At 39.4% G+C, this 15341-nt stretch overlaps 1 protein-coding gene across 2 annotated transcripts in view; it reads right to left on the bottom strand.

The window, feature by feature from the left end:
* LOC129770575 (anoctamin-4) overlaps positions 1-12983 on the bottom strand; it is a 31888-nt gene extending 18905 nt beyond the window's left edge. The window contains exons 1-4 of one of the 2 annotated variants that reach the window (XM_055773496.1): positions 11743-12983; positions 1241-1752; positions 830-1145; positions 456-761 (exon numbers count right to left, since the gene is read on the bottom strand). In XM_055773496.1, the coding sequence (XP_055629471.1) occupies positions 456-761; positions 830-1145; positions 1241-1752; positions 11743-12111 (1503 nt within the window). In that variant the 5' untranslated portion in view covers positions 12112-12983. The remainder of the gene's footprint in view (positions 1-455; positions 762-829; positions 1146-1240; positions 1753-11742) is intronic. The other variant, XM_055773497.1, reaches the window with a different exon arrangement.
* Between the last annotated feature and the right edge of the window lie 2358 nt (positions 12984-15341).

Below are 15341 nucleotides of genomic sequence, written 5' to 3'. Positions count from 1 at the left end.
GGATTGTAATCTGATTACATAGAAGCATTATTATTGCGATCAAAAAGTCATCAGAGTTGGGTGGTGACTAAGCAACTATCGTCACCCTACACAGCGGTAGAAAAGTTTTGTGCCCCCTTTACCGTGTTGTATTGCAGGAGTGAGCCGAAGGACACAATTATACATTGAGACAGCATTGTCATTAAGACCAAGTCATCCTCATGACGATGTCACAATATTGACGTAGCAACCAAATTGGTGGTTATAGCCGCGTAGAAAACCGATATAGTTTGAACAGTGAAAAACGAATACGATGAATTGAGCAGGCCTGTATAATGTCAATATGAAGATAATAATAATTAGATCAAATTAATCACAAAAAATTAAGATTCGCAAAATGCTCTTTAGATAGTACAAGATAACCTAAATCAGCTCTCGCTTAGACTTATTGACAATCTATCAAAGATATACACTACCTTAACGCTGATGGTGATAAATCGCTTCACTGGCAGTTTCAGATTCATCACTTCCGCATAACGTGACTCCGTTCGCCAGGGTATATGGATTTTAACAAAATATGTCTTCTCATCGAACGCTTGCGATTTATGTTCGACTTCGACTTCCAGTCCTTCTTTCACGAGGTTTTCTTGGAAAATTTTGCGCTGATACCTCCTTAAAGCTTCCATTTCTGTCATGACACCTTCGTCTTCTTCTTCGTAGCAAAGCACCATGTCGATTTTTCGCCGTCCGTCGCGAAACATGAGCGACTCGGGATCGAGACCCTGAAAATATGGAACGTGTCCATTCGAAGGTATGTTATTTAACTATGAATATGCATAACAATTCCTACCTCCTTGTCTTGTTTGCTGGGCCTTCGATTGTGGTCCATGTTGTCGGAGAATTTCCGTTTCTTGTTTCTAAAACCCACGCCGCCCATGCTGTTCCGACCGTGCGCATCATTTTCATCGGGGCATGAGGTTTTCACAGGTGAATTCCCGGTCAGTAACTTAGTGGATGACCGCCGTCGTTCGTTTATGGCACTGACCGTACTGGAATTGATACTTTTGTTTAACTCCGATGCAATCTCCGACGCATCCATCGGTGTTCCGGGAATGTTCTCGTTGTTGGCTATCTTTGGACCAAATATTTTGCTGTAATAATCGAAACTAAGTGTGTTTTGTTTTTATTTCATTTAATTTCAAATCATCCAATTACATATTCCTGTTTCATCAATTTGGCTTAAGAATACTAACTAAATTACCTTCGCTCTTTATCGTCATTTTCCCGCATTTGCTCCAGAGCTCTGTCCTGCGCCTCGAGCCACTTCTCTACTGGCGTTTTGAGCAAAGGGCTTTCCATAATATCATCTAGCGAGGTGAGAGTCTTTTCGTTGGAGACATTCAGCCGAGCGAATTGTGTGTCGTTCGCCGTTTCCTCCGAGCCCCTATGGTAACCCTTAGTTGTTGTGCCATCGGCCACGTGCGGAATATTATTGTCCGAAGGATGAATTGATGCCGTGGAAACCGTACCATGTGTTTCTAGCTCAGCGTTTGTATTGGTGCTGTTAGTCCTCGTAGCGAAAAACTTGTTGGTCTTGTTACTGGCGTCCGTTATGCTTCCGGCATAGTTGCTGTTATTTTCCTTCAAATGTGAGTGTATCCCACCGTTCATATCCACAGTGCAACTAGCGAACTCGACAATGCTATTGATGGATTGAATGTTGTCAGTGCTATATCGCATTAATAAATTATCCTGCTCTCTGTGCTGTATCACCTACAATTTATAGAGACATAGCAATATGTTTGTTAAATCCTCGTATTGTATAAATAGGCGACATTTTCATAAATAATGAGTTTTGAAACGGAAGTTATTCGGCACGCTCCTATCAAAATATAAAGTGATCAATGAAAGCAAGAAGACGAGGTATGAGAATATGGATCGAGAGGAAATAACATAGATCGATTATCATCAAAATTGATAAGAATGTCTTTTGGCGTGGCATTTTGCATGTTATGTGATGCTGAAATACATCTTTTCGTAAAAAATCTACACAGGAACTTAATTGGATAAAACTGAAGTATACTCAACATTTGAAAAAAATAATAATAAAAGTAGTAGCTCTTAACAATTCAATCTTAAGCTGTACGCAATAAAATGCATATGTGTAATACACTACACACAGCATCCATTCATCATAGAAATCAGAATATTTGTATGCAGTTGTCGTTTTCGGTCGCAATTAAGGATATCAAACAATGAGTTATCGGCTGTATTTTATTCGTTTCACTTTTTCTTTGCGTACAAATCGTCGTGACGGCGGGATCGCTAGTTTTATGCGAGTTTTCATTAGAGTATTTATGTTTCATTTCGTGCACTCCTATCAGCACCTCACCCAAGTGCATAGCTCAAGGTCCCAAAGACGTCTTTAACCTCCCTCCTTTCTTTCGCCGTATGAAACTCCTGACCCGGAAGCTGCTTGAAGTCCGATGCTTCCATCTTCGCGGGCGAGAACCTTGGATTTTTACGTTATGTGAACAAAATTTGTTCTTCTTGCTTGGAGGTCAATTGAAGAGCAAATACCAAATTAAAATAAAGAAATCATTCTGCAGGTACACACCTACAGAATGAGGGGCGTTTAGACCGTCATTAAAGTTGATTAAATTTTAATCGTACCACCCTTTGGCATTCGCTCTTCTCTATGCCAATGAGAGTCATACCTCCGATAACACTTACTAGTTAAGACGAGACTGTTCTATACGCACTCACAGTCTATAGAAAACATACGCTGCGCTGCACTCGAGTTTAATTTTCATCAGTGCGAGTTCATAACAAACACAGCGCAGAATTTAGATACTTAACATCGCTTCTTACTTGTTAGATGCACGCCTCATTTTATACACAAACATCAAATTTTAGCGCCCGTTTTGTCTTCGCTCGTTCTGAGCAAAGCATGAAAACTGGAAGACTGGTATATATTTGTGGTATAACCGCAAGGTTGACGTAGGACTGTCAATGGTTTTATGATCTTTTGTTTTAAGTGTATCTGTATCAATTCTCAAGGAGTGGATGAATTAATTTTCGTAGGGAGGAGAGGGTTTCAAAACGAAAGCGTTACGTTGGAGGCACAAGGTTTTGAGTCTCAATTTGACTGAACGAGTGACATTATTATATGATTATCACTTCATTTGAAAGATACAATGTCTACGAGTTATATGCCTTGTAAGGAAACTATTGATAGAATCGAAAGTACTGAATAAGTTTTAAGTCTCTATAACTCAAGACAACAACAGAATTCAGAATACGAAAATATTCTACTTTTGGGGAAGAATAAGCTTTAAAAGTTTTTCTGTTAATAGTACTTCATTGAAAAATTACAAAACAAAATGTATTTGGTCGCAGTATTATATGAATAGAAAACAAATAATCGCTGTCTTAGGGCTTTCTTTAGTGTGGGGTGCTTTTTTAAAACTTTACTTCATAACTTCACGAACGAGAAAGAGGTCAAGCTACGCTCTCGCCCACCTTTTATTACTTCAAGTTGCCTACTCAGCAAAAGAATGAATACGAAAATATTCTACTAATGAGGAAGAATAATCTTTAGAAGCTTTCCTGTTAATTGCACTTCATTGTCACAAAACAAAATATACTTGGTCGCAGCATTATATGAATAGAAAACAAAAAAAACTTTCGCTTGAACGTAATTTATAGCTCCAACTAGAACTGCCAGATTATTTGTCAGCAACAATGACATGTTTTCGGTTTCTTTTCGACGCTCGACGCCCGCCAGTGGTTAATGCTAACTCGATAACCACCAAACGAAAAGAGTTGCGTGTGCATGTGTGTGTATATTTCGACTTCTCCAATGCCTCAAACGGAAACCACTTCCAATGCTGGTACTTTTTTGGTCCCCTTCTCAGTGCTACCACTCTTCTCCCGATGGATTCCCTTTTGGCCTATGGGGGAATTTTGAACGATCCCGACGTAACAATGCCGTTTGTTTGCACAAACAAGCTCTTGGTGACACCGTTCATCATTATGATGAACGAACCTAGCTTCGCCACAGCAGCAATAGTCTGCTCCAAACGCTGCACAATTATAACTGAGTGGATTTTCGAGCGACATTCGCGTATATACCGATTGGTGTTATCTCAATAGCCTGTTTTGAAAGCAATTTTAAGGCTATTGAAACGAGCATCAAAAAGTAACGAGCATATAACGCGTAGATATTTTATCTTTCGAATATCATTTTGTTCAGTTGTTTAGGAGCTATTAGCGCTCATAATCGGTTCTCCGGCGTAACGCTTTCATTTCCGAAACTTTAAACTTACACCCCAGTATAGAAATGAACGACGTACTCCTACGTCAAAACAACAGCGCGCCTTCATATCAATCGTATACGCTTGTGTGAAGAAAAATAACTCAACAGAGAAAACAAACCAGACTCAAGCGCAGCGTAAAACAGGTATAGAAATACGGCGCAACATACGGCGTAAAACACGTCGCAAAACTCGGTGCAAAAACAGTGCTGACAACAAAACATTTGATTTCTGTTTCGGACCGTGCTCCTTCGCCAGATCTCATGTGTATACAAAAAATGACAACTCAACTGAGTTCAAAAAACTTGTTATTCATCTGCACCGCGTTGTATTCTGAAGACTGCTTGAAAAGCCATGAGCCGAAACCTGCGAGGTCCAGCGTTGTTCGGCATGAAAGGTGATCGCCGTCTAATCGCAGGTGTAGTCGAAATGGCTGTTGAAATCAATTTCCACGCCCGAGTTCTTCAGCATGCGCTTTGTAGTTATTATATGTCCTCTGACATTGATTTATGCCTGCTATATTGTTTACAGTAACTCACCAGCAGCACTTCGGTTTTGTGGTGTTCTATCTGTTCCCTAGCGTTGGGCCAACAATGAAGCCTTGTGGAACTCCTGCGATGATCTTCACCGATCTTTGCTCCATTTTCTAGATTAGGAATCGGTTAGGGATGAGCTTCTTAGGATATCACATATCCAGGGAAAAAAAACTTCTGTTTGAACGATTTCCCGAGTTCCTCGACCACTATACGGATAGCATCCACGGTTCACTTCTCTGTTCGGAACTCGAATTTCCCGCATGATATACTCTGATCACCTTTCGTGCATTTGGATAGCCTATTGAGGATGATCCACTCTAGTAACTTCCCGAGTGTATCCTCTAACTAATTAACTTGTAGATGGGGGAAGTAAGACATTTCTGCAGCTTCATTTCAAACATGTCCGAAGACTCTTGGGTCGCCAGTTTCAATCATGTTAAGGATTCAAGCGCTTTTTCACTTTCAGGCTTTTCATCGTAGCTCCAAGTTCTTCGTTGGAGGCGTGCACACGTTCGGATACTTCCTTCGTTGGTTCGTGCTTCGGGAAGAGCCCCTCTACGACAACCTTTTTTTTCAGGACATGATTATATGTGATGTCGTGGGTTCTATGATCTACGGTATCAATATACGGAATACATTTCTCCAGGGAAATGCATCTCGGCACACTGAATACACTTCCTGGTGCTAAGACAGCTAGCGCGAAGACTGTTGAATGTCTCTTTCATACAGTGAGCTGGGCGTCGTTTGTTGTATGGTAGTATCGCAAGATCTAGGTAAAAAAATCATCAGTTTGTCTCAGTCCATGTCCGAGATGAGCGTTTGCGCAACTACTTCGACGTATAGGTCCATGTCGAAAGCCTTCATACTCCACCACTCTCCACGCTCGTAACTTCTTGTCAGAAACTCGAGGATGTGCGGGGGGTTAAGGGAGGTCTCAAAAATTGCTCCAGTCGTTCTCTCCGAAACTGGGATTGTCCCGAAGACAGAGGGTGTGAAATATGAAGAAGGAATTAATCGACTTCCAAAAGTCGGTCATTAGTACCACCTGTGCGATTGTCCGACAATTCCTTGGTCAGAACTAACGACCAATGCAGACAAGTGTATTCTGCAGAACCAGATCCCCGTTACCCCGATACCTCGATCCACGGCTTATTCGTACTACCCGGGCTTAGCTCACCTTGTTTTCTATATAATCAAGATCGGCTTTGGATCTCGGGAAGATTGTTTCGAACTGGTCTTGAATACCGATAAATGGACAGCGAAAGCGAGTGATATCGTTTGTTTTTCAACCCGTCTGAAGTCATAATCACCGATTCTGTCGACAGCGCCATTTGTTTGTGATTTGTATGCAGCTTTTTATAAACCATATTCTGCGCACATCATTCGCCTAGCGGAAAGCTTTCACAATGAAATCGAATTGCTACCAGTGCTCGAGACCCGTCCAAATCCAGGGGTATGACTAAAACGTCAAATCGCTCATATTGCCAGGGTACCCAATATTGCTGCGGTCCACTGACATTTTGGTTCTGCCAATTACTGTTGTTTACAACTCGGTCCGGTTAAATAGTCGAATAGTGGCTAACTTTAAACTCCATGTTAAATGTGAACACCTCCATGTGAAACCGAAATATGAAAATCGCTCATGCAGTTAGAAATAAAGAAATAAATGTTTTACTATCTCCGTGATTTCAACGATTTCAATCCTCGCAAATGATATGTTGGTAAACAAATGACGCCATATTGCGCGCCTCGTCACCGAGGATGTTGTTTCCAAACTGTTGAAAAGTTGTCTGCAAACGGAACAGCCAATCGAAGTTCGAAAACTCGTGCGCAAAGACGCTGATCTGGAACAACTCGCATTCATCACGTACAAAGTTTGAGTGGATCTGCAATTGAAGGAAACTGCTTTGCCATCAGTCTGGACCAGAGATGCCAACCAAATTTTTGAAAAAGCTGTAAAAATTTGTATTAAAACCTGGAAAAAGCTGAAAAAATTGAAAAAAAACTGTGAAAAACTAAAAGAATCGATTTTTTTAAATTTTTTTTCAATATTGTTTATTAGTATTCATAAAAATTAGGATACACAGTAACAGTGTCAGTACGTAGCATTGGTACTTACGTATTAACGCTACCGGAGAGTAATTTTAATTATAAATTTAGTTTTTTCGTAATGAAATTTATGCTGAGGGCAATGTAATGAGAGCGAAATCCTCATCTAATGAGGACATGGACTGGATGTTTCGAAAAATATCAATTTTGAAAAAACTAGAAGATCTCTGTGCAATTTATATCCTTCCTGATCCTACTCAGGATGTTGCATTGATCAATGCGCATGTACAATCGGTGTCGACAATAGCTTCACGTGCGCTTCCAGCTGATGATATTGTGATAGGGGAACTTGGGTGGAATGTGGTCACCCTAAGGAACATGCCCATTTCCTGTGTCCACATACCACCGAAATTCCCGTTCTTCGAAGAATATTGTAGCTCAACTTATTGTAGTTCAAGATAGTAAGCAGTTTTTATCATGAAAATTGAAAATAGTCAATTTTTCATTATTAGAAAAAAGGTTGAAAAATCGAACTTTTTTTTTTAGTTTGGAGATAAAGTGGTCACCTGTGGGGGGCAAAGTGGTCACTCGCACATATCACGCCAGAAGAGATAGATTTATGCGTGTTTTCTTGAACAAATTTGTTTAAATCATTATTGAAATAGTAGATACATGTATGAAATGAGCTAGGCCCATTCACCTAGAATCGTAATTGAAATTTTCTCATGCGTACAAAAACGTAGTAGGAAACACATAACGTTTTTCAAAATGAGGCTTGGTTTTGGTTGGTGTGGTATATTTTTCCTGGGTCAAAACCACAAAAGGGACCCCTTTAGGAGCAGAAGGTGACAAGTTATATCAGCTTTTTGAAAACAGATCATTGTCTGTAGTAATACTTCACTGACCACTTGCCCCCCAAACAACGAAATGCGAAATATGCGAAATAATCACTGAAATTGAACAAAACATCTGTTCACCTCCCCTAGAATATGTGAACAGTCTTCCAAACTATTGATTTGTCACAAACATCAGGTCAAATAAACTAAATTTTCATCAAATTCGAAACGCACAAAACTATGGCCGAATGGCTACCGAGAGAGCGTTTGTCGTTTTAATTTATGTTTTGACATTGAATCTTGTTTTATTATTTCCAATGTTGATGTCTCAGGCGACAAAATTGCTGGATAAATTTGCTGTCTAATGATATATGTACGAACGATTCTGCGTAATATACATTTGAAAACTCTTAATAAACGTTACATTTTTCGTAGAGGGATTCTCCTATATAGAAATCAAAGACGTAGTCCTACATCAAAACTAAAATAAAAGTTTTGATTTAAATGTTAAAATTTCAAAACTGCACTCGGGTGATCTTCTCTGATAAAAATGAATCCCTACCTGGATGGGGACTATGGACGTTGATGATGCTGAAGTTAAGGAAGTGGCTTCGCCTATTCATTTTTCACATTATTTCTGTAAACATTTTTAAGGTATACTTATTTTTTGTAAACAAAACACAATACGCTTGTGCACATTTGTGAACTCTACATCAGTTCATGTTGCAAACGTTTCAACGTTGCTACACGCAAAACGTTTATCTTCGAATAAAGTCTTTCTCTTTAACATTTCAGATAAACCCCCTTCCGCTTTCTGCCGTACTATTTTCTACCGCTCTTCTAACTCAGCTTAACACTCCTATACTCGGGCAAAGGTCTGTGAGATTGAGAAATCAATAATTCGTTCATTTCTCAGAAAACATCAACACTACGACTTTGAGATTTTCTCTAGCTTCGTCATTCGTTGGTCGTCATCGTTTAGCGTATCGTATGAGTTGGTAGGAAGGGAACGTGTATCACTTTTTTACCACTTTCGGTCTGAGACACCGACGCGAGTATGGCAGTAACTTTTTTGGACAAGTGACTTTTCACTCGCTAAATACAATGGTAACACGTATCCAAGCTTGTGAAAGAATTGCCCTTAACACATTGCGGACCGCTGACGAGTTTTCTCGTGTTTCGCGTTCCGTCTGTTACATATGGATCACGAAATAACTCGTGTTTTCTACATTTGAAAGTTAAATCCTTGGTTTGCCATGAATCTAACAAGGCCTGCCGATGGATCAACTTCGTCTCATCCACATCGAAGGAAACGATCTCATTCGTGGAGTCCGAACAAATGTAGCGTTCAAGTTTGCTCCAAAACGTGCGATCCTTAACGTGTTAAGGAGGAATTGTTAACTATAAACTATAAACTAATCGGTGACTGTTGTTTTTTACAATCTAATGAACGTTTCGGGGATACATTATAATATAACATATTGCTTGGACAATATAACTAGAAAACAAGTGACAGGAAGTTCCTAGAAATCCTTCTATATCATTTTTCATGTCCCATCAAAAACAGGCATTATTATTTGTTTACCAAGAACACATAGACGAAGAATATTAGAAATATGCGAACTTGATATCCAGAACCTTTATCATCTAGTAACTATCTAGAAGATCATTATACATTCTTCTCTTCGAAAAAAGACCCGAAAACCACGCTACAGCTGTATGAAATGTAACAAATAAATTTGTCTCGAGCATTAAGTTATGATATGTTCTTATTCTTACACCAATGAAATCCAAATCGATAAATACGTTTTTATGTTATTTCATAGCTTTATATACTTTCGTGAATTATATTCAGTTGCTTACTTTCAATTAATAACAGGAAAAAAAGTCGAATCTCGTTATTTGTGTTGGAGTATCAAAAATTACTTTGTATTGAGGAGGATTAATTAGATGGCTATTAAAACTGAATTAAGATGAAGAAAACATATTTTATGGAGTTTTTTCACTCTTCTTCAAATAAATACCAATAAAGTCTAAAAAATATACAATAGCAATATTACAGAGAAGTTCAACTTTCGGTCTGTGATACTGTGCGCGAGTATACGTGTTATGATTTTGCACACGAGTACAGGAGGGTTAATTACCAAACGGGCGCACCTTTTTCCATAGATCTGCCTTGAGCTCACCGAGTAGTTCGATAGGTTTGGCAATAACAGCTAATTTTGCAACACATCTTGACTTGCGAATCATATCCTCTAAGCCCGAGCTAGCCTGAAACCGAAGTCGGAAACGGCTAAGAGATTGTCTTGAATGTTTATAAAAACTTTTCCAGTTAAAATCATGCATTGGTTGCACGAAAAGAACTGATGGGACGTTGTTGAACGGAAACCGCGTTATAGGAGGGCTGTCGCAATTTCATCTCCGTGTTATATGGGGACCGCGTTCTGAGAGTACCGCGTTATAGGAGGGTTGGCTGTACCACTCACTTTTTACTTTCACGTTTTTTTTCTTCTTAAGATTTCAAACTTCCCACAACTTATCTTTCAATCTCATTTCAATTATTTTTCTTTTCAACTTCTTAATTTGCTTATCGCTTCCTAGCTCCGGACTAAGTGCTTGATCTAGCTACCCTCTTCTTCCAAGTCACCTCGCATTTCTCCCGGAAGGACATCTGTCAGGATTTTTTTCGTCTGATGTCAAACCACGTCGGAGCGATGTTGTGTTAAGTACATTTACGTTCAATTTGGGCAATTATACTAGTCAAAACAAAATAAAAATTGGTTTACACACTAGAGAGAAAATATCTACATAAACAACCTATTGTGACCGATAACACCCTTTGGCACAAGAGCGACTGACAAGTCCCCATCATCGATGTCGCTATTTCACTGGACCAAACACCTGGAGGAGACCTATGGTCACAAAATTTGACCGTGGAACTCAAGGAACTGTGGGGACTGAGGGAGGTTTCAATAATTGTTCCAATCGTTGGAACAGCAACTGTCCCGAAAACAAATGGTGCTAAAAATGGGAAAGTTGTTGGTCTAACGATTAATGTGAACACGTGCATTCTGATCCGTTGATCCTGATCCCCCTTTGATATTGGGAAGCCCTGGTTAGTTGAATGCTTCTGGTTAAACAAGGCAAGAAATTTACCCTGGCAAACTCTGGCAAACTTATGGTCGAAATATGGTTCATTTTACGGTCGAAATTATCGTCCGTCAGAGTAACTAATTGGAGTAACCACGAATCGTTTGCGCACCTTTTTTACTCTACAGTATAACACGCATCGTCAGAGAATTCGTACGGTGCGTGACGAACAAACTGTTGCTGCTGTAGAGCCTAGTGTCAAGAATGACCTAAAGGAGTCCAGTTGGCTTCGTGCTCAACGATTGCAGTTGATTCTTTAGCTCTAGGAAAAGATTTGTGGAATGATTTCGGTTTTCCTGCTTACAAAAATCAATTCGTGCAAGAATTTCTTGAGCACTCCGTACCGAAGGAAGTTGATGTTGTCCATTGCAATTGAACGTAAACATCCGCAATCCTAATTGTTAATGTGAGAAGATATCCTGGATGAATTATTTAGAGAATATTACAATTTTGCACAAACTACATCCGATCCAAAAACTAAAAATGTAATGTATATGAACTTGGGCAAGAACTGCAACTGCATAAAATCAATAAGTTATTTTGACTAATTTTAATTTCAAAAGAAAAAAAACATTTCGCTCTTAAAAATTGGTATGGAAGTGTCATAATCGGTCATCGTTATTGTTATGGATTTCACGTTCTCACAATTTATCACATTTGCTCCAAGAAGTGTCACATATTATTCTGATATTACGCTGAAACGCTGTTTTTTAAAATCTGTTAAGAAATGAAATCTGCTAACTCAACTAATTGATAACAAAACATGTTGGAATTATACATTTATTCGATGAAAAAATAAAATGCGCATAAAGTACCATTCAGAATGTATTTCAAATTATAAACTATCAATAATGCGAACAGTGACATTTGACCTACCTCGCTAATGCTCCGGCTAACTCTCGGCAGTGGAAATGCACCCTGACTGTAGCGACGAACTTTTTTTAGTGGACTTGATTGTATCGCCCTTCGCTGGTGAAGTTTGTTGAACGGTGAACTGGCGCGTTGCTCCATTTCGATGAAGTTTGGCAGCAGCACATTGAGAGAACTGCGATATAACAAGCTCTCGGGCAAGCTTCCATTTCGTATCTGCTTTGAGCCAGGTGAAGTTTGATGATTTTCTGATGACACAGAAATGCTACCGACTTGGGGGCACTCGCTGTCTTCAATTGCCTCGACATTGACTACGACACTATCATTCATGGCATCACTAGCATTAACGTTGATTGGCTCGCTGGCGTCACTCATTCTATCAACACAGATCACAATTAATTGCAACGTATGTTTGCTAACGAGTACTCAAATCATATTTCAATTACTTCATTACTTCCAATATTTACAATATGAGGGTTTTCACTTTTTGTGAGCACTGTTAACGTGTTCAATATGCATCCTTATCGATCCATTTGTAATAGCATTTTCAAGTTTCAAGTTTGCTGATAAACTCGATAAAGCCAACAGCATGTAAAATCAGGATACACTTCAGCACGGCTCAACTCCTACTGGATAACAGCCGTTTCGCACGCTTCCTAGTAGTATCCGAGGACGACACAAGTTTTCCCACGCTGGTCAATACAGCTCAAGGTCTGAACTGGCTGGCTCGTGAGGATAACACCGTTTCAGGATAGTTTGGCCTTTAGAAGTAGGCCCTCCGTGCACTGTATCGCGATATGAAAGTTCATATGAAACTAGAGGGAAGTGACATTCGTGCAAAGGACTGGCCATCACGCGCGTTGGTCACACTGCATGAAACGGTGTGTACGTATGGTGTTTTATCGATTTTATTGGATTGTAAATAAATTATGAACTGATTTGTATCCGTGATTACAGCATATGGCCAGCGCTTTGTCTGCTTCTGTTCCATTAGTTACAATCAATCGTGGCACGCGAACGATGGCTTGGGATATGACGTTATAGAACTAATTGACTGTCGTTAACGGACAGATTTTTAGCGGGTATCGGTGTTTAAAACTTGTATTTCTTCACTTCACATAAATTAGGTAGTACATGCAACTAGTTGAGTTCATTGCTTATGGAATTAGTATTTAATAGTATATATTACTATATGATCAAATCTATAAATATTATGATTGTCAGATGACCGAGAAGAGAATCGCTTCCAAGCACGATTCAACAGTAAATGCACGATAATACGAATAGAGTGCTGTTCCGTGGGAAGCAGCTTCTGCTCGAGCTTCCATATGACTTTATTATGGCGCACGATTTTAAGAGTGGGAAATATTATTTTTCGCGAATAAAACCTCTCGAAATGTTCCCTTCGAACATCATGGTGTTGGAGAGGAGATTCACTGCGGCGAGTGATGTGATCGAAACCGCGAAAATCGAAAGTATTTCTATACGCAATGGAGGAGTAATGCATAACTGGCCTGGCGAAATGTTGAGAGTCTTATCGCTTGTGCAACTCTATTCCAACGCGATCGCTGAGGATATTTGAGCAACGCGCTTTGACAATCGAAAAAACGCTTCTACAATACATCGGAGAGGCGCTCTATTCCTCTATTCCGTGACTCATCGTACTTAGTACTGTGGTCTGTCGTATATTCCAATACGTGGTCCAAACCTAAGTTGTGAAAATTCCCTTCTTTTCCGGATAAAACTTTTTCACGTCCGTTCATCTCGAACGTTCGATTTATTATATAACCGATTTGGATGTTTTTGGGGACAGTAACATTTTTCATGACATGACTTGCTATTTTCTACAATTTAATTTCTTGTTCAGTTAAAAAAATACTTCAGAGGTAAACAATAATTGTATTTTTTCTTTCATATTTTTCAGTCAAACTCTACCTGATCGGAGGATACGGAGGATACTCCTGAGTAAATACAGAACACTATTCAGAATGTTACTACATAGTGAATGAGACAACAACTCTATCCAATCGTTTTTCTAACATGCTACAACTCCGTGGACATACTCAGAAAGCAACCGAGACAAAACAAATTCCGAAAAGACAAAAGAAACTTTTAATATACGCTACTACACGCGGTGGCGGACTATATCCCAGGATAGCCTGCAAATGCAACCGAGAGCACTTCTCTATCCTTAACCGGATCAGCGATGTGTTTCATGTCTCAATTCTCTGTTCTATCTTGAATATCAACACTCGTTGCGGATGAAAACCTAATTGTTGTTCAAAATGGTCATCCATTAATGACTTGATAGTTTTGTGTTTTCGTGTGAACGAACCCTTTAATGATCTGTCAATGTCAAAACGTTTGTCAATATATATATATATATATATATATATATATATATATATATATATATATATATATATTATACGCTTGATAATTATTAAAAATTATTACCGAAATTCGGAATCGCTGGTTGCAACTTTAAAAGCGCTTACCATAATTTTCGGTCGAAATAATCGTCCCAGCCGGCAGGCGGTTCATAGTTTAATGACTAATTTTGAGTCTACATATTCGAACTCCACCTGCGAATGACGGATATCTATAGTAGCATGTCCGAAAAAGATCCTGAAGCCCCAAAGGAGGGTGGCTGTGATAGCTGTTCTCCATGGTTATTATGGAAAGGAAGAAATGGATAAACACCTAATCACATCACTCACCACAGTGAATTCTGATTTTTAACTCCCCCACTAACAACTATCCCTTCCTTGATAAACGCTAGGGAACCAAGCCAAAGAGGCGATCCTTCTGGCCTTCGGGCGCCGATTATCATACTAACATTCCTCACCTTCCCCTGGTAACTGTAAGGACGTGGCCGGCGTCGTAATTGACTATTTAAAGCTCGATTCACCGGAACTTGCACAATGATAATGATTTGCTACTCCCAAGCGTCATTCGGTGTGTTCTTTGTGTAATTTCGTTGGTTCACGGATCACGGAGAGCAATTACGTACAGTCTACCCAAGCTTAAGCTCAAGCTCAAATTTGAGTCTACATTTTCGCTGTTGGTGTTATGAAATGAACCTGTCGTTTGGCCGTCTCGTTCATGCGATTTGACGCCACTCGATTTATTTTTGTGGGGCTATGTCAAGTCTCTAGCCCATGCCGACAAGCCAGCAACTTTAGAAGAGCTCAGAGAAAACATCCAACGCGAAATTCGCAACATTCCGGTCGAAATGTGTGGCCGAGTAGTCGAAAAATGGGTCCAACGGATCGATCGCTGTAAACGGACCTGTGATGTTCATATGACTGAAATCGAATTTAATTCTTAAAATGTAAGAGTTGAACTATAACCAGAATAAATTTGAACTCAATAACTCAAGAAATCTGTGTTTAATTTTAAAAAAGTTATCAAGTCCTTAATGAAAAACCCTTTTAGTGTGGTTCCCCTGATAATAAAGATTTACTACGGCAAGTGGTTTGATCGAAATCAAAAGTATTTCAATACGAAATAGAGGGGGAATGAACAACTCGACAACTCTATTCTATCGTATATCGCAACCCGTGGCGGTGAAGATCTTTGAAAAACGCGCTATGCCAACCGAA

Source organism: Toxorhynchites rutilus, chromosome 2 (genome assembly GCF_029784135.1).
Source record: "Toxorhynchites rutilus septentrionalis strain SRP chromosome 2, ASM2978413v1, whole genome shotgun sequence".
NCBI classification, from domain to species: Eukaryota; Metazoa; Arthropoda; class Insecta; order Diptera; family Culicidae; genus Toxorhynchites; species Toxorhynchites rutilus.
This window is presented reverse-complemented; position numbering and strand designations above follow the sequence as displayed.